The 20,847-nt window shown below is 48.3% G+C and overlaps 1 protein-coding gene across 9 annotated transcripts in view; it reads right to left on the bottom strand.

Moving 5' to 3' along the window:
• SYNJ1 (synaptojanin 1) overlaps window positions 1-20,847 on the bottom strand; it is a 117,219-nt gene that overhangs the window by 58,256 nt on the left and 38,116 nt on the right. For all 9 annotated transcript variants that reach the window (XM_074970678.1, XM_074970685.1, XM_074970690.1 and 6 more), the window contains 4 exons: window positions 16,174-16,365; window positions 15,963-16,047; window positions 12,034-12,174; window positions 11,361-11,553 (listed from right to left, as the gene is read on the bottom strand). In XM_074970678.1, coding sequence (XP_074826779.1) covers window positions 11,361-11,553; window positions 12,034-12,174; window positions 15,963-16,047; window positions 16,174-16,365 — 611 coding nt within the window. The remainder of the gene's footprint in view (window positions 1-11,360; window positions 11,554-12,033; window positions 12,175-15,962; window positions 16,048-16,173; window positions 16,366-20,847) is intronic.

Here is a 20,847-nt window from a genome sequence, read left to right as displayed (position 1 = left end):
CTGCCGCACCCCTCGCCCGAAGCTGACCGGTTCGGTCAGGGTCCAGTTGAGCCTAACCAAACACTCCGCGGAGGCGTACAGCACCCGGAGAAAACTCACAAACTGAGGTCCGAATCCAAACGCCCGCAGGGTGCTCAGGAGGTACCCATGATCCACTCTATCGAACGCCTTCTCCTGATCGAGAGACAGGAGGGCGAACGACAGACCGTCTCTCCGCCCGAGTTCCAAAAGGTCTCGGACTAGAAAGAGGTTGTCAAAAATGCTGCGACCCGGGACAGTATAGGTCTGGTCTGGGTGGATCACGTCCGCCATCACGGACCCTAGCCGCAGCGAAATTGCTTTCGCTACGATTTTGTAATCCGTGCTAAGGAGTGAGAGGGGACGCCAGTTTCGTAAATCGCGGAGGTCCCCCTTCTTCGGCAGCAAGGCAAGCACCGCTCGCCTGCACGACAGAGGGAGGACCCCGCCCTGCAAAGACTCAGCCCAGACAGTGACTAGGTCTGGGCCGAGGATGTCCCAGAACGCGCGGTAAAACTCCACGGTCAGCCCGTCCATGCCCGGAGATTTATTGGTGGGCATGCGGCGGAGGGCTTCCGAGAACTCGGCCAGGGTGAGAGGCAGCTCTAGCCGGTCTCGGTCGCCCACGCTGACCGTGGGGAGTTCCTCCCAGAGCACCCCGCGAGCGCCAGGATCGGTCGGATCCGGGGAGAAAAGGCTTGCGTAGAAGTCACGGGCCCTCCCACACATCTCCTCCGGATCCGTGAGGGGGGTGCCGTCTTCCGCTAGAAGGCAGGTGACGTGTTTTTTGGCCCCCCTCGTTTTCTCCAGGGCATAGAAGAAGCGGGAGCCGCGATCCATCTCCCGAAGGAGGCGGATGCGGGACCGGACAAAGGCACCTCGGGCCCGGTGGTCCTCGAGGGCTCGAAGTTCCTCCCGCTTCTCCCGGCACGCTCCGCAGAGGGACGGGTCCCCGGGGCTGGCGGCCAGGCGCCTCTCCAGCTCTAAGACCTCCCGTTCCAACTGCTCTATCGCTGCATTTCTCCGTCGGCTGGCGCCCCGAGTGTAGTTGCGGCAGAAGAGCTTGGCGCGCACCTTCCCTAGATCCCACCAGCGCCGCACCGAGGGAAAGGCACGCCACTGCTCCCGCCAGGCCAGCCAAAACTCCCGGAAGGACATCACAAAGCTCTCGTCCTCCAGCAGGCTGTTATTAAAGTGCCAGTAGGCCGGCCCCGGTCCCTCCGCACGGAGGGAGACCGTGACGGTAACTAAATGATGGTCGGAAAAAGGGGCCGGCCGAACGGTGGAGGAGTGGGCCTGTGAAAGATGGAAACGGGATAGGTAAATACGGTCTAACCGAGAGCGGTGTGACCGATGGGCCTCCACCCGGACAAAGGTAAACGTGGAAGTGTCATCTGGGTGATGGTCACGCCAGACGTCCACTAGGGAGTGATAGTCGACTATGTCTCGGAGAATGGTCGCGGCGGCCGGGCTCGGCTCGGCCCCCGAGCGGTCCCGCTCCTCGAGGGTAGTATTAAAGTCCCCTCCCAGGATCAGGCACTCGTGCGAGTCTAGGGTGCCGAGAAAATCGGACACCTGCTGGTAGAATTGTGGCCGCTGTGAACTCACTTGCGGGGCATAGATATTAACAAGATTGACCACGAGCCCCTCCAGACGAACTCGGAGGTGCAACAAGTGGCCCGGTACGACCTCAGTGACCCCTAGCACCTCGGGCCGCAGGGCGGGGGAGAACAGGGTCGCCACTCCAGCTTGCCAGGTCGTGCAATGGCTGAAGTATACCCCGTCCCCCCACTCCAGCCGCCACCTATCCTCGGCGGTTGGGTCCGTGTGGGTCTCCTGCAGGAAAACCACAGAGTACCCCCCCTCCCGAAGGTAGGAGAGCACCTGGGACCTGCGGAGAGCCATCCTACAGCCCCTGGTATTCAGGGTTACAATAATGAGAGGTGTCATGCGGAGGGCCGGGGGGGTGGGGAGCTCTCATTGGTGGGGGTGCTCATGGCCCCCGGCGGGTCGCGTAGCAACCCGTGTCCCATCCCGTAAGTAAGTAGATCTTTCCGGAAGCCGCGGGCCCGCTCGTAGGCCGCGGCACCGCGCCTCCCTTGCCCTCTGCCCTCCTTCATAAGGGCCCTTGCGGCCTGAACGAGTTGGTCGAAGTCCCCCCATCGCTGGAGAGCCAGCTGTGCCCTATTGCGGGCACCACGGGTGTGCTCTAAGAACTTCCGTAGTGCATGCCGCAGCTCATGGGGGGATGGGGTTACGGTTTCCGGGGTACTCCCCGATGGGATTCTTAATACAGCCTCGAGGTCCGCTAAGGCGGGTAGGCAGGGTGCGGACCGCCGACGGGGCGTCTGACAGGCTGGGGTTATTAAATCCATCTCGTGTCTTGGGGTGGACGGGGATGGCAGGGGGAAAAGCGCAACTCCTGATGAGTCGCAACTAGAAAATGTAAAGACTGCTCCTTGGGGGGAATCTGCAAAAGGCGGAAAAGAAATAACCCCAGGGGCGGCAGTAGCCTTGCAGGAGGAGGGAAATTGAACCGGGACAGGGGTGGGGGCAGGGGCAGAGGTAAGGCCCTGGGCTTCAGGAGGCGAGCAACAAAAAGAAGGTGCCTCCTGAGCAGGGTCGGGGGTTAAGGGGCAAGGGAGGGGGCTCCGAGTAATGCTAGATGCTGGCTCCGGGGTGGTCGTGGCAGCCATGGCATCAGGTGGTAAACCACTTTCCGTGGGGTGCTCACCCGGAAAGGCAGTCAGGGGGAGAGAACATGGGGAAAGGGGGCCTGGGGTGAGATTGCCTAAATCGAGGCCGGCCGGCAGTAAATCATCCCCTCCCTGGGTGACCGGGGTCAAATCTAGGGCCTCAATCTCTGCATACACAGAGGAGAGGCCGACTCCTACTACCCTGGGGGCCTCTCCGCTAGGGCCCGCCTCAACGGTCACGTCGGGGTTCGTAGGGAGTTCAGGTGGTATCCGGTTAGAAGGGGCTTCCTCCGGGGCTTCGGAGGGGAGGGTCCCCCGCGGAGGGGGGATTCCTCCCTCCAATGCCAGTCTATCTTCACCTCCCGACACCAGCGAATGGATCTCACTCGTGGCCGAAGCGGGAGGCTCAAGGTCAGTACCTCCCTTCCTGGTCTTCCGGGGGGCTTCCGCGTCAGATGGATGCAGCGGGGCTCGAGCCCTCCGCTTGCCTCGCTTCCCCTGGACTACAGTCCAGCCCTCCATAGCGTCATCTGGGGGTTGAGTAGCAGGGGGCGGAGCGGGGCGCGGAGGCAAAGGTTCAGGGGTTCGAGGGGATAGCGGTGAGGCAGCAGGAGGGGCGGGGGATTCTCCTTGGGGCGAGCCCTCTCCTGCACCTGGTAATAGCTGTGCCACACTCTCCTCCAGAGGCTCTGCCGAGGTGGTTACAGCAAGAGCGGGACTCCCGTGGTCGCCCGGGCGTTGTTGGAAAGGTACCTCTTGGGCCCGGACGGGGGCAGCGTTGGATCGGGTGGGAGGAGGGGTGGTTTCAGGTGCCGGGTGGCCAGGGGTGTCGGCAACGACAGGGCCGATATCCTGCCGGGTCTCGGGGGTCTCAGGTGCCCCTCTCCCCCGGGCCAAAGGGCAGTCCCTGCGGACATGCCCCGCCGAGCGGCAGAGGTAGCACCGGGCCTCTCCGGTGGAATAAAAGACCCTATAGCGGGCTCCCTGGTAGGGGACTAGGAAGGACCCCTCGAGCGCCTCTCCGTCACGCACCCCCGCCGGCAGTGAAATCTGCACTTGCCGGCGGAACGAAAGGACGTGACGGAGGGCGGGGTCCTTGCAGCCTAACGGGAGAGGGCTGATAGCAGAGACGAGTTTTCCCAGGGCAGAAAGAGCGGGTAACAGGGCAACGTTAGGTAAAAAGGGAGGAACGGAGGTGAGGACGAGGCGAACGCCCAGATCTTCTAGCGGTTCTAGGGGGATAAACACCCCTCCTACCACTAGGCCCTTCTCCACCGCCTCCTGGGCGGCAGTCTCCGAAGCCAGAAAGAAAACGACCTTCCCATACATCTTGGAGGCCGCCACAATGGCCATGGGTCCCACCACCTTCGCCAACGCCTGCACGTATGCCTCCACGTGGGGCGAGGCGGGCACCAGGAGGCAACGGACACCGTGCTTCCTGGTCAGGGCGGGAAGAGGGCCCCGGGCGCTAGTGATGGTAGCGGAGGTAGTGGGTGGGCGAGATGAGGAGGCGGCAGGCGAGGGGGAGCCTGCCGCCGCCCGGGCATACGTCCTGGGGGCCGGGGGAGGGACGGTCGCAGAGCTGGTGGAGGGAACAGCTGGGAGGGGTGCCACGATCAATGATGAGGCCACAGTGGTGGGGGTGGCCTCTGCCATGGAGGGCCCAGCGGCATTAGCGGGGCCCTTTCCTTTCGGCCCGCCCCGACCTTTCCGTCTAACTGGGGGGGGGGGTTCCTAGAATCTAATGGGGCAAGAACCAAAGCAGCAGTAGTAATTGCCCCGGTGCCTCCCACTGCCGAGGCCCCAGCGGGGGCGGGGGCAGGGGTACTAACAATGGAGGCGGTGGGGAAATCCTGAGGGGTGGGCAGGGGGGTAGATGGGGAAGGGACAACCAATTTCGTTGGAGGGGCCTTGCGTCTCTCCATCTCTGCCATTGTAAGCAGGGAGAGACAGGGAGACACCGGAGGGGGGGGGGGGGCAAAAATCGGGGTCCGGTAGTAGGGGTAAACTATGGGATAAACAATCCGGGGGGTGGGGGTGGAGGGAGGACGACCCACCACAATTGTCCAAAGAGTCTCGTTTGGTTGGTTGTTATGTCCGGTCCGAAAGGTAAAGTCCAAAGCAAACAGCTGGATCCGAAGGCAGATGGCAGATTGCCAGCAGGGACGAGGCAGCGGGGGCCGTGATAGTCGTAGTAGTGGTGGGGGGGTTGGGGGCACCGGTGGATCTGGGGGTAGCTCCCTGCTACACCCCTGTGCCGCCACAGACGCAGCTGGAACGCAGTCAACTCCCCCCCCCCGAGGGTATAATTCAAAGGAAATCCCTCAGTCTTACGGCCTCTCTCCACGATGATTCATAGCTGCTCGGGCGAGTTCTCCGGCCTCTGGCATCTGTTGCAGCTGTTGGCTCTGTCCCAAGGCTCTCGGCAGCTAGGAATGTTGTAGTGATAAGAAAAAAGTCCAGGCAAAAAACAAAACGGCTGGGTCTGGGGGCGTCCACTCCCCTCTCTGGACAGCGGGTCGGCAGTCCTCCCCCCCTCCTCTGGGGGTTTCAATTAAGCAAAAAGCAAAGTCCAAAAGCAGGCGTCTGGGGGGGGGGTGCTGGCGACCGGCCAGCACACTGACGCAGCTCAGAAAAGCGGGAGAAAACGAAACCAAAAAAACAAAGCGTCCGGCCCAAACGCGGGGGGGGAAACTAAGCGAAAGGAAAAGTGTGAAAAATCTGGGCCAGGGGGCTGCAGGAAAGAAAGGAAAGCAGATAGCTCAGGAGCGAGCAAAGAAACGATTCCGTCTCCTAACAGGGAAGGTTCCAGAACAATGAGGAACCTTCTGGAGACAATTAAGACAGGCTGATTAGAACACCTGCAGCCAATCAAGAAGCTGCTAGAATCAATTAAGGCACCTGGGTTTTAAAAAGGAGCTCACTTCAGTTTGTGGTGTGCATGTGTGAGGAGCTGGGAGCAAGAGGAACTAAGAGATGAGAGTAAGAACACGGACTGTTGGAGGACTGAGGAGTACAAGCATCATCAGACACCAGGAGGAAGGTCCTATGGTGAGGATAAAGAAGGTGTTGGGAGGAGGCCATGGGGAAGTAGCCCAGGGAGTTGTAGCTGTTGCACAGCTGTTCCAGGAGGCACTCTAAACAGCTGCATACCACAGGGCCTTGGGGTGGAACCCGGAGTAGAGGGCGGGCCTGGGTTCCCCCCAAACCTCCCAACTCCTGGTCAGACACAGGAGGAGTTGTCCTGGACTGTGGATTCATGAAAATGGCCATGAAGCTCCGAGGGCTGCCGTGAAGCTCCAAGGCAAGCAAATCTGCCAATAAGCGCAAGACCCACCAAGGTAGAGGAGGAACTTTGTCACAGCTGGTGTCGGAAGTGGGATCTGGTTCCACAGCGCAGCAGCAGCAGGAGGGTGTTTGGAAGGGGGGAAAAAAAAAAAAAAAAGAGAAGAGGGTCTATTTTTATTTTTTTCACCACAATGAAGGAGTTAGTGCAGGCACTGATACAAGCCACGGCTGCCCATCAGGAGGCTACTCGTGTCTAGGCAGCCGCCCAACAGGAGGCAGTGCGGCTGCAGCAAGAGACTAATCGCCTGCTGATGGACCAGGCTGCTCAAGACCGGGCTATGTTGCAGGAACTGGTAAACCAGGTAAAGGCCCTTACAGAGCTGAACCGCGGCCATGATGGGACACAGATCATGCGGGCCAGCAACTAGCTGCAGGAAATGACGCGGGAGGATGATGTAGAGGCATACCTCCTGGCTTTTCGGAGGACAGCCCTGCGGGAGGCTTGGCCCCAAGAACAGTGGTCTGGCATCCTCGCTCCATTCCTGTGTGGGGAGGCCCAGAAGGCCTATTATGATTTGCCTGAAGAGGCTGCAGCAGATTATCCCCAGCTGAAAGCAGAGATCCTGGCCAGATCTGGGGTAACGACCACAGTATGGGCCCAGCGATATCATGAGTGGAGGTACCAGGAAAACAAAACCCCGCAGTCCCAATTATATGACCTCATCCATCTCGCACGAAAGTGGTTACGAACTGAGTCCCGGAGTCCGGAGGAGATATTAGAGGTTCTGGTCATCGACCGGTACATGAGAGGACTACCGCCAGATCTTCGCGCTTGGGCAAGCCAGAACGAACCCTCCACCTACGATGAGGTTGTCACACTGGTAGAAAGGTGAAGGACGGCGAGGGAGCTGACCCGACCAGTTAAGGAAGAAGCACCCTGGGTTAAACTAGAAGCACCAAGCCTTAGAGCTCGGGTGACTGGGCCACCAGGAGAACCCAGGTGGATAAAGAGAGGGGCTGAAGGCTCACCATAAGCCACAAAGAGTCGGAGCACTGAGGGGGAAGAGGATCATGATGTTAGACTACCCAAACCCAGAGACCGGGGAACGCCTACGGCTCCATACAGATGTTACACCTGCAGGGAGTGGGGACACACAGCTGCACAGTGTCCCAATACCGAGGAGCCTATGCAGTGTAACCTGGGGAACTGGGCAGACCCATGCTCCCTAATCCACCTTGTGGGGGTCTCACTAACCCCACATATGTACACTAGACCAGTGAAGCTAAATGGGGTAGAGACCACAGCACTGGTTGATTTGGGGAGTGCTATCACACTGGTCTCGGGGAAGCTCGTGAAGCGTAGTCAGCTGCTGTGGGCTAAGCGTACGGGGATAACATGTGTCCATGGGACAGTTGGTTATTACCCCACCATCCCAGTAAAAATCGAGATTCAGGGGAACACTACTGAGGTAGCAGCAGGTGTAGTCCCTAAACTTCCATACCCAGTGCTCATAGGGAGGGACTTCCCAGGGTTTGGAGACTTACTCCCAGTAGGAGAATTGGAGAAAGGGGGAAGCCCTGAAAGTAGTGAGGCATCCACAGTAGACTGTCAACCCCCAACCTTCTCTGAAATATCCCCAGATTTGTTCTCCACTCCCAGACAGCGTAGAAAGACGAAAAGGGAGAGAAGGGCAGCTAAGGCCTTGGGAACCTGAATACTGGTCGCTCTCGTAGGTAGGAGGACCCAAGCAGCTGAAAAGGAGGCCACCTAGGAGGGAGAAGCACCCAAGTCTGACCCACACCCTAACGCCTCTGAACCAGTAGAGGTAACAGAGACTGGCCCCCTAGATCTTGGGCAGATTAGCCGCGGGAGAGGAAATTTTGGACGGGACCAGGCTGAAGACCCAAGGTACGACAACATTAGGAAGGAGGTTTGAGAGTAGCAGCCGTGTTAGTCTGTATTCGCAAAAAGAAAAGGAGTACTAGTGGCACCTTAACCAATTTATTTGAGCATAAGCTTTCACGAGCTACAGTATTCCACCATGATTTCAACAATTTCCATCCCAACATCAACCTCAGCCTGGACCAGTCCACACAAGAGATCCACTTCTTGGACACTACGGTGCTAATAAGCGATGGTCACAAACACCACCCTATACCGGAAACCTACTGACCGCTATTCCTACCTACATGCTTCCAGCTTTCACCCAGACCACACCACACGATCCATCGTCTCCAGCCAAGCTCTACGATACAACCGCATTTGCTCCAACCTCTCAGACAGAGACAAACACCTACAAGATCTCTATCAAGCATTCTTACAACTACAATACCCACCTGCTGAAGTGAAGAAACAAATTGACAGAGCCAGAAGAGTACCCAGAAGTCACCTACTACAGGACAGGCCCAACAAAGATAATAACAGAACGCCACTAGCCATCACCTTCAGCCCCCAACTAAAACCTCTCCAACGCATCAAGGATCTACAACCTATCCTGAAAGACGACCCATCGCTCTCACAAATCTTGGGAGACAGGCCAGTCCTTGCCTACAGACAGCCCCCCCAGCCTGAAGGAAATACTCACCAGCAACCACACACCACACAATAGAACCACTAACCCAGGAACCTATCCTTGCACGAAAGCTTATGCTCAAATAAATTGGTTAGTCTCTAAGGTGCCATTAGTACTCCTTTTCTTATTAGGAAGGAGGTGACCGAAATACATGGGGTCCCCAGGGAAGGGAAAACCCAGGGACCAGGACCCTACTGCATAATGAAGAATCTCCTCTTATACCGGGTTGCACCAGTACAGGGGCAGAAGGTACAGCAGATCCTAGTACCTCAAAAACACCAGAATGCTGTATTAAGTCTGGCCCATAGTCATCTTTTTGGCGGGCATTTGGGGGTAGAGAAGACCCTGGCACGGGTCCTGCAACGATTCTTCTGGCCCAGAGTACATGAAGTGCGGAGGTACAGTGCGTCCTGCCTGGAGTGTCAGCTACACAGTCCCCGTCCCCACTTGAGGGCACCTTTAGTACCCCTTCCCATCATAGAGGTCCCCTTCGAGCAAATAGCCATGGATCTAGTGGGACCCCTGGAGAAGACAGCCCGGGGCCACCACCATATACTTGTCGTTCTGGATTATGCTACTCGCTACCCAGGAGCCGTCCCCCTGTGGAACACGGCCTCTAAAACGATATCTAAAGAGTTGGTGGGCATCTTTGCCCGAGTGGGGCTACCAAAGGAGATATTAACAGACCAAGGTACCCCATTTATGTCGAAGCTAATGAAGGACCTCTGTACGCTACTCCATATACATACCCTGAGAACTTCAGTCTATCATCCGCAGACCGATGGGCTGGTAGAAAGGTTTAACCGAACCCTCAAGGCAATGATAAGGAAAGTGGTAAGTCGAGATGGGAAGGATTGGGACACCCTACTACCTTACCTTATGTTTGCAATCCGGGAGGTACCTCAGGCCTCAACTGGGTTTTCCCCCTTTGAATTATTATACGGACGCCACCCCCGTCGCATACTAGATATTGCAAAAGAAATCTGGGAAGAGGAACCCAATGAGGGGAGAAATATAATTGACCATGTGTTGCAGATGCGAGAACGGATAGCCCGGGTCACCCCTATTGTATGTGAACATTTGGAAAAGGCGCAGGAGGCCCAGTGAACCCATTACAATCGCCAGGCAAAAGTCTGACAGTTCCAACCAGGGGATCAGGTGATGGTGTTGGTACCCACAGCAGAAAGCAAGCTTTTTGCCCAATGGCAGGGGCCCTATGAGGTGGTTGAACCTGTGGGGAAGTAACCTATGGGGCGTGGCAGCCAGGACACCGGAAACCAGAACAAATTTATCACATTAGCCTCTTAAAGCCTTGGCACCAACGAGAGGCGTGTGTAGTGGCCCAAGAGACCCTGATCCAGGGAAATAATATACAGGAGCAGATCAGGATATCCACTGATCTGACACCAAACCAGAAGGAGGTAACCGAAATCATCAACCGATACCAGGATGTGTTTTCAACCAAACCAGGCTGGATCACCGAAGCATAACACCACATTATCACAGACCCTGGGGCAAAGATAACTTTAAGGCCCCATCGGGTCCCAGCAGCAAAAAGGGAGGAGATCAAGGCAGAGGTAAAAAGGATGTTGGAGCTGGGAGTCATCGAAGAGTCCCACAGTTAGTGGTCAAGCCTGATTGTGTTGGTGCCCAAACCTGATGGCACCACTAGGTTTTCTAATGACTTTCGCCGCCTGAATGAGATATCCAAATTCGATCCATACCCCATAATCGATGAGTTAGTTGACCACCTGGGCAATGCCCGATTTTTGACCACCCTTGATTTAACAAAGGGATACTGGCAGATTCCCCTGCCAAAGATGCGAAAGAAAAGATGGCACTCTCTACACCAGCAGGTCTGTTTCAATATACTGTTCTTCCTTTTGGACTGCACGGGGCAATGCCACCTTCCAGCGTCTTATGGATAAGCGCCTACGGCCCCATACCAGTTATGCAGTGGCATACCTGGATGATGTGATTATTCACACCCCGACTGGGAAACCCACTTAGGAAAGGTGGAAGCGGTTCTGGACATGCTAAGACAGGCTGGCCTCACAGCCAAGTGTGCTCTAGGGCTAGCCGAGGCTAAATACCTTGGCTACATTGTAGGAAGGGGCATGGTCAAGCCCCAACTAAACAAACTAGAGGCTATCCAAAATTGGCCCCGGACAAATTGGAAAAAGCAGGTCCGGGCATTCCTAGGTGTGGTGGGGTACTACTGATGATTTATTCCCCATTTTGCTACCAGAGCGAGTCCCCTGACAGACCTGATAAAAGCCCAGGGTCCAGACATGGTGAAGTGGACAGATGCCGCAGAAAAAGCATTCATGGATCTATGGACAGCCCTCTGCAGTAACCCCGTGCTTATAGCCCCAGACTTCAACTAAGAATTCATTTTACAAACAGCTGCATCTGAAGTAGGATTGGGAACTGTCCTATCGCAGATGGTCGGAGATGAAGAACACCCAATCCTCTACCTCAGCAGGAAACTCCTCCCGAGAGAACAGCTTGGATTTTTTTTTTTTTTTTACAGCTTAGAATTCAAGAAAACATTTTTCAATTTGTTCAAATTTGCAAATATTTACTTTATGTTTAAAATTTCTATAGGATGCAAGGCAGAGTACACCATATTAAAGTTTTAGGAGTAATGCTCTTGATTGTTAACAGATTATCTTTGTTAGACTCATTTTAAAAATTGAAGTATCACATACTCAGCAGCTGCCCTAATGGCTTTAAGGATTTAATTTTTCTTTTATTATGGAATCTGAACAGCATTGTTGCTTACCATTGGGAAACTGAGTTTTCGGGCTATTTCTATGTAGTCTTCGTTTCTCTCTTTGACTTGTGATTGCCCTGCAGCAAAGTGACTGCAGACAAAGCAAAGACTGGACGTGTGAAACAACATTCGAATTGCTACTGCACCTTTATTACCAGTAGCTCCTCCCATACCAGTCTTTACAGTATCAACAGCAACATCCCTAAAAAATAATTTAAATATTTACTATTAAACCTTTAATCAATGACAAAATTTAGCAGCAATAAGTGACATTCAATGACAAAATTTAGCAGCAATAACTGACATTCAAACAGAGTTCTAACGGTCACTGAATGAAATTGGAGAAGTACAAAATAATGACAGGGTGTTGGATGTTTACATCGTTTCATCATCAGTAATATGAACATCACATTGCAATACAGTGTTTTAAAGACATCAACTGTTTTTGAGCAGATAAGGACATATGGATGCTTTCCAAGTCTTGCAGGCAAGGTACAAGATTTCCATATCTAAGATTACAGAATTTAAGCAACTGTCTTTAACAGGAAACGTAACAGCTTTTCTTAAGTGCTGGTGTCAAGCCATATGCACACTTTGCAAACCACTTGTGCTGAGTTTTATTTTGCAGCATAAAGCAGTCTGGCGAGCATACCAATTTTAGTACAGCTGTCTGTTCACTCACCTGATAAAAGGAGCATGCTGGGGTCTGATGAACACAAAGAGACAGACGCCCACCAATTGCTCAGAAGCCAGCAGCACATATTTGTAATCTCTTGAGATGGTCTTCTGCAGTTCAGCAGCCCACAGCTTCTGATTGGTTGTGCTACCAGTGAGATAAAAAAGGCAGTGTAAAAAAAAAAAAAAAGGACACCTACGTATCTACAGTGTGTTGCGTTTAAATAGTATTTCATACAATATCCTTGAAAAAACAAAAACACAGTAATGAAGTAGACAAAAGTGAGATTGCCAATGGTCTTCAAGGGCAGGACAAGACATTTAACTTGATGTGGGAAATGAGGGGAAATAATGAAGGGATCTGAAGACAGATTAGACATGGTTAGAGTGGTGAACAAAGTGGACGACATTTGCAGCTACATTTTGTACAGAATGAGCAGGAGGCAAAGTGCAAGTCCAGTAGGCCAAAGGAGGTTGCAGTTGTCAGCAGGAGAAACAAGCCAGGCCCGAACAAGGGCTTTCATAGTAGGAATGGAGTGGAATCAACAGATTTTACAGAGGAAAAAAATAAGCAAGGTATAGTGCCTGCCTCCACAGTGGGGGCCAGTCTTATTAATTTGGGGAAAGGATAACAGCAATCCACATCACAATATGAAAATACAACATTCACATGTTCATTCAGATTTCTCCAGTCTAAAGTATTAGAAAATGTTCCCCCACCCTTTTCTTTTTTCATGATAAGGAAGAGAAAATTATCAAAATAAAATCCCTTTCCCCAGGCAATACTGAGGGATCTCTTTTATTACTCCGAATTTGATGAGAGAAGCAACATCTTCATTTCTTTAAAAGGGATCCCTGAAAAAGGAAGGGAGAAAGGAGGTTAGGAGGTAGCTTGAAGTGGAACTGAATCATGTAGTCTCGCAGCAGGAAGAGAGTCTGAAACATGAAACTGTCTGGGAGGAGCTTTCTGACAGCCTTTTTAATGAGATGGAAACTGTATAAGTGGAAGCTGCTTTTGGCTATTTTAAGGAAGTTGATCTTTCACTAAAACAGCTAGGAGAAGCCGAAGGATTGGGCAGTTGATTTAGTCTCACTAAAGTTCCTCTTTAGCAGGAAGACCACTGAGATGTTAGAATCACAACTTTTGAAGGGCAGGTCTGTTCTGAACTTCTTGGGAGAGGCCAGAGGCTCTAGGGTCACAGTGTAACAGTGATTGTTACTGATCAGTCTTGTATCAAATACATCTCACATTGCCTAAACAGAATTGGACCTGCAGAATGATGTCGCTGTCTTTTTATTTGTCAGCAACCAAATGGGTCAAGAAAGGATCAAACAAATCCCAGGCACAGGAATTTTACTGGGCAATCACTGCTTAACAATTTGCAACAGTGAGTACAGAGCACCATGTCCAGTTCTGAACTCAGCTACACCAGTGTAAATGTGCCGTCACTCCATTTACTTCAGTTGAACTGCTTTCCCCCTCGAGGCAATGACTGGAAAGCTTTTTCTTTATGCAACCAAAAGCCTCGGCTCTCATTCCAGTTGTAACACAAAACAAGTGCTGTAGTAGCCAGCTGAACAGAAATAGAGATTATAATACTTCTGGAAGAGATCACGCGGAACCCTCTTTTAAAGCCATATCCATCGAGGAGGGACCAATCACTCTTGCATGGCATCTTACATCAGATATCTTAGTCACACACAACCCACCCCCAAACTGCCTCAGTTCCTTCTCCTGAACTACAACTAGTGATAACATATAGAAATCCAAGCTAGAGGTAAAGATGGGCAGGAAATGCGAATGCGCAGAGGCAGCTGTCAAAGAGCAGGAGTTACCGGTAAATAACTTTTTTTTTTTAAAACTTCTAGGCTGCGCACTCTCTGATGAACAGTGAGCAACGAGTTCTTAGTGAAATATGGACTGTAGCACCACTATACCATGCTCTGGGCACTGGAGCGTGATGTCTAGTCTGTGGAATAATACATGTTGAAGGTATAGACTAAACTCCAAGTTGCTGCCCTACCAACCTCCAATGTTGGAAGATGCCTAAAAAAGCCCTGGAGGCAGCAGTGGCCATATGCAGAGGACTCTTAATCCTGCAGGCACTGGCACTCCATTTATATTGTAAAAGCATTTTTGTGCTTCCTAATTCACTAAAACAGTTTCTGGATTGAGGTAAGTTCTCCCTGGCATCTTTCCTCATCTGCTGAAAGTAACCTGTTTGACTTTCCAAAGGATTTTGTGTTCTCAAGATAAAAGCTGCGAATGGAGTCTAAGGAAGAACACAGGATGGGAAGAACTTTGAGAAAGGTGAAGGGTAGATACCACTTAATTTTTGTAGACTATTTCATACAGTAGACTGGCCATCAGAGCTCTTAGCTCACTAACTCTCCTTGCTGAGGTAATGGCAACAAATGAAAGCTGTCTTTAAGAAAAGTTGTTCTTGGGAGGCTCCATCGCCTTGATAGAACTAGATTCTAGTCCCAGGAAGTGGAAGATTCCTTTGTAGGAGGAAAGGCAACTAACAAGTTCCTTTAAGAATCTGACAGATGTAAGGTGAGAAACTCAATCTTCTTTTTAACATGCTGGTGGTATATATAGTTGTTTGATGGACTTTCAAGGAACAGGCAGAGTCCGTCAGACTTTAGGTGAAGCAGATAATCTAGAATCACAGGTGGGAACAGGAAGACAATCCTCAGAGAATACCATCCCTGGACTCCCACCAGTTCAACTGCAGCAACACTTGAATCAAGACAGTCCTTTGCAGCCTGTCTCTATTTGGGGCATGGAGTTGAGTTACCCAATGCTGCGGAAGTCTCACATGCAGACAACGATAGAAATGGTGTGTGTCAATGCCACAAGCTCCAGGAGTCTCCAAAAGAAGCAAGTGGTCTGCTTTGGAAACCTTTTTAGAATGACACGGGCCTGCTGGATGCAGAGGAATCTGTTTCCAGAAGGAATGTTCTGGCTTGTGATAAGGCCAGCATTGCACCAAGAAACATCCTCGGAGAGTGAGTCAAAGAGGAATTTCTTCCAGTTCACCGGAAGACCTACAGAAGAGAACAGGCGATTGTCGATGGTGGTGATGGCTGCTATCAATCCCAGTTCTGACTTTACTTATCAACCTATCACGCAATAGAGTATGACTTGCCCAGGCATCCAAGGCAGTGAACACGTGCATCGGATTCTGGGATTGAAGGTGGACATAATGTGCACTTCTTAAAACTTTTTAGCGTCCATGCTGATGACTGTGGTCCCAGTGCTGGGGAGAACTCTGAAAGAACTTGGGAAAAAATATAACTCCCTACTAACCTAACTAGGAAAACTATATACAAGGAATAAAACAGCTAAATGCAAACTAGGAATAGCCCAGGACATGACCAAGAGTTCCTTCCGCTCTCTGCAGTGGTGAAGAAACAGTGAGGCTGGAGGAATGTGTTTCCTTATATAAAATAGGGCATCTGACATACATCCTTGCCTAGTGTCCTCATACCCCCTCCGACAACGCTTCGAAAGAGGGTTCCACATGCTCACATTAGAAGCTGCTATCCCAGAAGTGGGGATGTACAAAGACTCTGAAAGAAGAAGAATTTTTCTGGGATAAAACTGTCTCAACAGTACTATAGGAAGAAACAAGGTCTTAGGGCTGGTGAGGGTACAATTCTAGATATGTACTTGTATTGACTATTTGGATCTGTGAGAGCATATTGCATTTGGCCCCAGTGGTCACTGCTTTCCAGTTTTTTCTGGGGAAAGGTACATGCCTTTTGGAAGAATGTCACTGTACCAGTTGCCTCTTCCAAAAGTTATTTAAATGAATCACAAGTGTTTTAAAATGCTATAATTTTCCTAAAATGTAATGTAATATTTACTAAAACTTGAAACTTTATACTTGTACCAGATGAACAATATTTGTATATAATGATACCACTTACCTTGCATTCACAATGTTTCCTGCATTTAACTCAACCATTTCTTCAAATCCAATGGCAAATATGTCAATAGGTTTACTTCTTCGATCTGTATTTAAGTATAAAAAGATGCTATTTGTTCTTTACAATTATCTTTATAACGAAGACCTTATATACCAATTTTTATTTCTAATGATCCAAGGTTTTAATCAAATCAAGAGAATATATATCCTACCTTGGAATTCATGGATACCAGCTAACTTTGGTGCATCTAGAAGCCAGTCAGTGAGTGTCTGATTTTTAAAAGCAATGCTTCGAAATTGCTTCCCACCATTGACATTCCATGTTCCAACACATACCCGAATTTTTTTTGGCTTTGAATACTTATAAAAATTTTCACACATACCCTTTAGTGCTTTTACAGATGCTGTAAAAAAGGTTTAAAATGCATTAGCCGGCATAAGAAGACTTTAACAAATTCAACAGAACGAGATCCTAGAAGACACATTTCTCTTCATAAAGAAAACTCAACTAATCCATGCACATGCATACAGAAAATTAACGGCTTTGAAAGCAAATTGCAGTGTACTGAAAAAGAGAGATGCACTTCACAGTGGAAAATAAGAATGTTACTTGGGTGGGCAGGATGCTGATAAAGCAAAACTGGAGTAATTTGTAATGTTTTAGAGTTAAATTCTTAATTTTTCTAAGAAAGAAAATATAAGATATTTCTAAAACTGTTTAGAAAATTATCACTGTTGCACTGTCTCTAATCTGTGAATGATTTCTCTCAGTGGAAACCACCATTTTCAATGATTCATCCCAAAATGAAGTCCTCTCTGATTATGTTGATTAATAAATGAAATTCAGTTCCCGTTTAAATGCACACAAAAGATGACTTTCAGGTTTGTTAATGTGTATCACTTAAAACTACCTTGATTAAATGTGGAGAGTTTAAATAAATACATCTATACAAATAGTTTACCTTCCCTATCATTTTAATAGAATTATTTATTTTGGTTAGGCACTTATAACTTAATCATACTAATTTACAATAATAGAAATTTACGAATCTGATTTTGTGTGTGTGTGTATAATGGGAGATGAATTCCCAAAATCCAACTCCATATCAGACGAGGAAAGATTCACCAATGGGTAGGGCACTAGCCTAGGACTTGGAGAAACAGATCTTCACGCTGTCTGGACTCTGAGTAGCAAAGATTCCTAAACATAATCAAGAGACCCCCCCATGGTGCTTAGCATGGGTCAGCCCTAAAGGACATATGGAGCTGCTTATTACAGAAGCTCATAATATCTTTTAAAATCTAAGACTAACTTATTTGTGTGTATGTTTCCTGTTTTAACCTTGTAAATAACTTTTTTCTTAGTTAATAAACCTTTACTTAATTTATAACAGGATTGGCTATAGACATTGTCTTTGGGGAGAGATTCGAGTACAAACAACCTGGAGTCCTTTGGGACTGGGAGTAACTAGAACACTACTGTGATTTTTGGTGTAAAGTGACCATCTATCACATAGTCCAGCTTCCCTGGGTGGCAAGATATACTCAAATGCCCATGGGGACTGTCTGTGACTGCATGGTTTAGGAATTCACACTTGTTATTGGATTGGGGAAATCTAATTATAGAACATAAGAGCCAGTTTGGGGTGTCTGCTCTACTTTTTGACAGTCTCCCTGAGGTTGGCACTCATGGTCGTGAGCCACTCCTGACAGCGAGATGCTCTGATGCCATGGTATTGGGGGACTAAGTTTCTTAGATACATCAGTAATGTGACATCTTCCTGTTAGATTAATTGTATTATATATGAAGACACTCTTTTAGAGTGAACAATACCTCTCCCTAATTAGATTAATTAGATTAAAGATCCAGATACTTTTACAGTAACATAGCAGTTTTCCTTTAACCAAAGTGAGAAAAAAATGCAACAGATTAATAGTAAGTCTTATGTGCATTATGCTTTACCAATTAATAGTTATTTTACATATTTGTAACACCACTATCCTGGCGCATGTGTGCTGTCGAAATTACAAAAAGCAAACAGCCTGATTGTATTTTTCCCTTAGCCTTGTACTCCATTGAGAAACAGTGGGCAACCGATCACAATCCATTTATTTAGAGATCGGACTGAGTCAACTCATGGCAGTTTGGCGAGCTAGTACTTATTTTTTAAGCTACCATCTTTGTTCCAGAATCTCAGCTTTCAAATGGGGAGAGAAAAAACCCTCAGTAAATTTCTAGCCCTTATGGTTTGGAAGAAAATCTTCAAAATGTCAACTGAGCGTAAACCAATATAGTTTATCTGAGTTTAACTATTTCACTGGTGATTAAAACATTAAGAAAGGAGAGGGATGATTACCATTATGCAAGATGTGCTCAAAGTACTTAACTGACATCTCCTCTGAGTACCACAAATGGGTGGTACTTGGGAGAATACCTCCGATTTCTTTCCCCCAACCTGGGCTGTGGGGGCCAACAAACCAGAGGGAGGAATAGAGCCTAAGGTATCTGAGCCCACCTAGGGGGAGCCAAACAGAGACTAGTGGAAAATCCACACCCCATTAAGGGAAAGCCAAGTCAAGGAGCCCAACAGATGCCAGAGAAGTATCCAAATGCCACTGAAGGGAAGCCAAGCAAAGTATCTGAGCCTTTCTGAAGGGAAACCAAGCCCAAGAAGACTAGTAGAGCCAATGAGACCATCCAAACCCCAAAGAGGGTGAGACGGACCAAAGGAACCCATCAACTTATGCACGGTCATATTCTGAACATCTGCACAATCTACTGCAAGTGGTAACAAGTAGCCATATTTTGGAAAAGTACCACAATTCTCTCATTTATTCAACTCAAATTTGCCTCCTTATTTACAGTGGCTATTTTAGATTTAAAAAGCAGTGCTCTGATACCACAGCTTTTTAAAAGTGTCACAAAATTAAATATTTGATCACTTAGCCCTTGATTTTGCAAGGAGCCCGTTTTGGTATATCTTTTTACAGGACTGGGGTTTAATTTTTCAGGGGATTGCTAGCAGCATGCTTAATACAGAAATCAAATCAACAATGTTTTAAACCAGAAAGATTTCTAAACCACATGACTATTGTTCTAAATTAAAATATATGAAAAGGAAAACAAATAAAAAATGTGAGATTGTGCCTCTCATTTCCAAAACATTTAATGAACCCATTTTCTTTCATAGCTCCCTATCAACATTTATATCTCCTCCATTTTTTCTTCTTTTAATAAAAATGTCTTTTATTCCATCACTCCACAAACCTTTCAAATTATATCTCAGGAAAAAAAAAAGTAATTTAACTGCAGTGTACATTCTGGAGACATTTTAGACTATTTTTACAAAAAATATTTAAGATACTTCAAATATCTTGCTACAAAGTAAAATTACTGTGTATGTTTATTCTCAATATGCATGTTTATAACATCCCTCGGCCCGTGCCGCTTCCAGCAGCCCCCATTGGCCTGGAGCAGCGAACCACGGCCAGTGGAAGCTGCAATCATCCAAACCTGAGGATGCGGCAGGTAAACAAACCGGCCCGGCCTGCCAGGGGCTTTCCCTGCACAAGCAGCAGAACAAGTTTGGGAACCACTGCTTTAGGCAAAGTGTTCAATAGGATGCCTTGCAGAATCTGTCGAGAGGTCTGTGTGAACAACAAATGGTTTTGGTTTGCCGGCAATTACGAAAAATAAAAAAATTAGTTTGGGTCAAACTAAACTTTCACTTGGACAAAACTGAAAAACCACTTTAAAACTTTGACTTAAAATTAAAGGATTTTTTGAAACTAATAAAAAGTCATTTTGAATCAAAAAATGGAAACCTTTCATTTACAAAAAGTAAACAAAACATTTTTACTTGTTGGACCTTTTTTTTTTTTTTAGGTCCCCCTCCTCCCCTCCAACCAAACAATTTGACAAAACCAACTTGAGCCTTCAGAATGTTTTGATATCACCCAATCTACATTTTTTGCAGAAAAAGTTTGATAAAACTTTTTTGCCCAGCTCTACCTATCAATGCCCCAAAGGTGGTCAAAAGGCCACCTCTGCTGAACAATACTATGGACTCTCTCACTGGTTAAGTCTACAATCTCTCCTCACCCAGGGACTAAGGGCATGTGGAGCTGGATGCTCCACTGAAGCCACTGACTTCAACTGGTGTTGGATCAAGCCCTGTGAGATTAAGGCGCAGAAATGGTTGTACAAACTTTTTAGATGTCCAACAAAAGTTTAACATCTCTACAGGTGAGTAATTTGTTTTAAAGAAGGGTTTCTGGAAGAGGGAGATGGTGCATTGCACAAGAGGCAGATAGCAAGTGCTCTAAATTGTCCCCTAATATATAAAACAGATTAAGAATGGCACAACTTTATTATATTTATATTGCTTGCACAACAGTAGAAAGTGGCTTTCAGATAAAAATGAGTATACTAGCAAATCATTCAAAACAATTACAATCTAAGGATTTTTAAAAAGTTAAAGATAAAATCCAACCTTTTTATTCCCTGCACCTACCCAATCAAATATACTACTGTGTATTCCCTCTTCCTTTTCCTCAGAATGTTGCACAAGTGTCTTACTTTCATAATCCACAAGGACATTTTAGTAACATTAGGATCTGTTAATTTACAGGCAAACCATCACACCCATGAATCAAGGTATTTTGGTGATTTAAATTATAAGACGTCAGCTTGATTATGTAGTTCTCTCTCAAGCCAAGTCAGTGGGAGTTTTGACAATAACACGGCTGCAGCACCAGGTCTTTATTCTGTACTTTACATACAGTAGCATTTTACATTACTATCCATTAATTCTTGCATTTCCTAAATGCTGAGTGCTTGATTTTGCAATCTTAACATTCTTTTAATGTGGATTTTTAATATGTAA

Source organism: Natator depressus, chromosome 1 (assembly GCF_965152275.1).
Source record: "Natator depressus isolate rNatDep1 chromosome 1, rNatDep2.hap1, whole genome shotgun sequence".
Taxonomy (NCBI): Eukaryota; Metazoa; Chordata; order Testudines; family Cheloniidae; genus Natator; species Natator depressus.
Note: the sequence above shows the minus strand (reverse complement) of the source record. Positions and strands in the feature narration are given on the sequence as shown.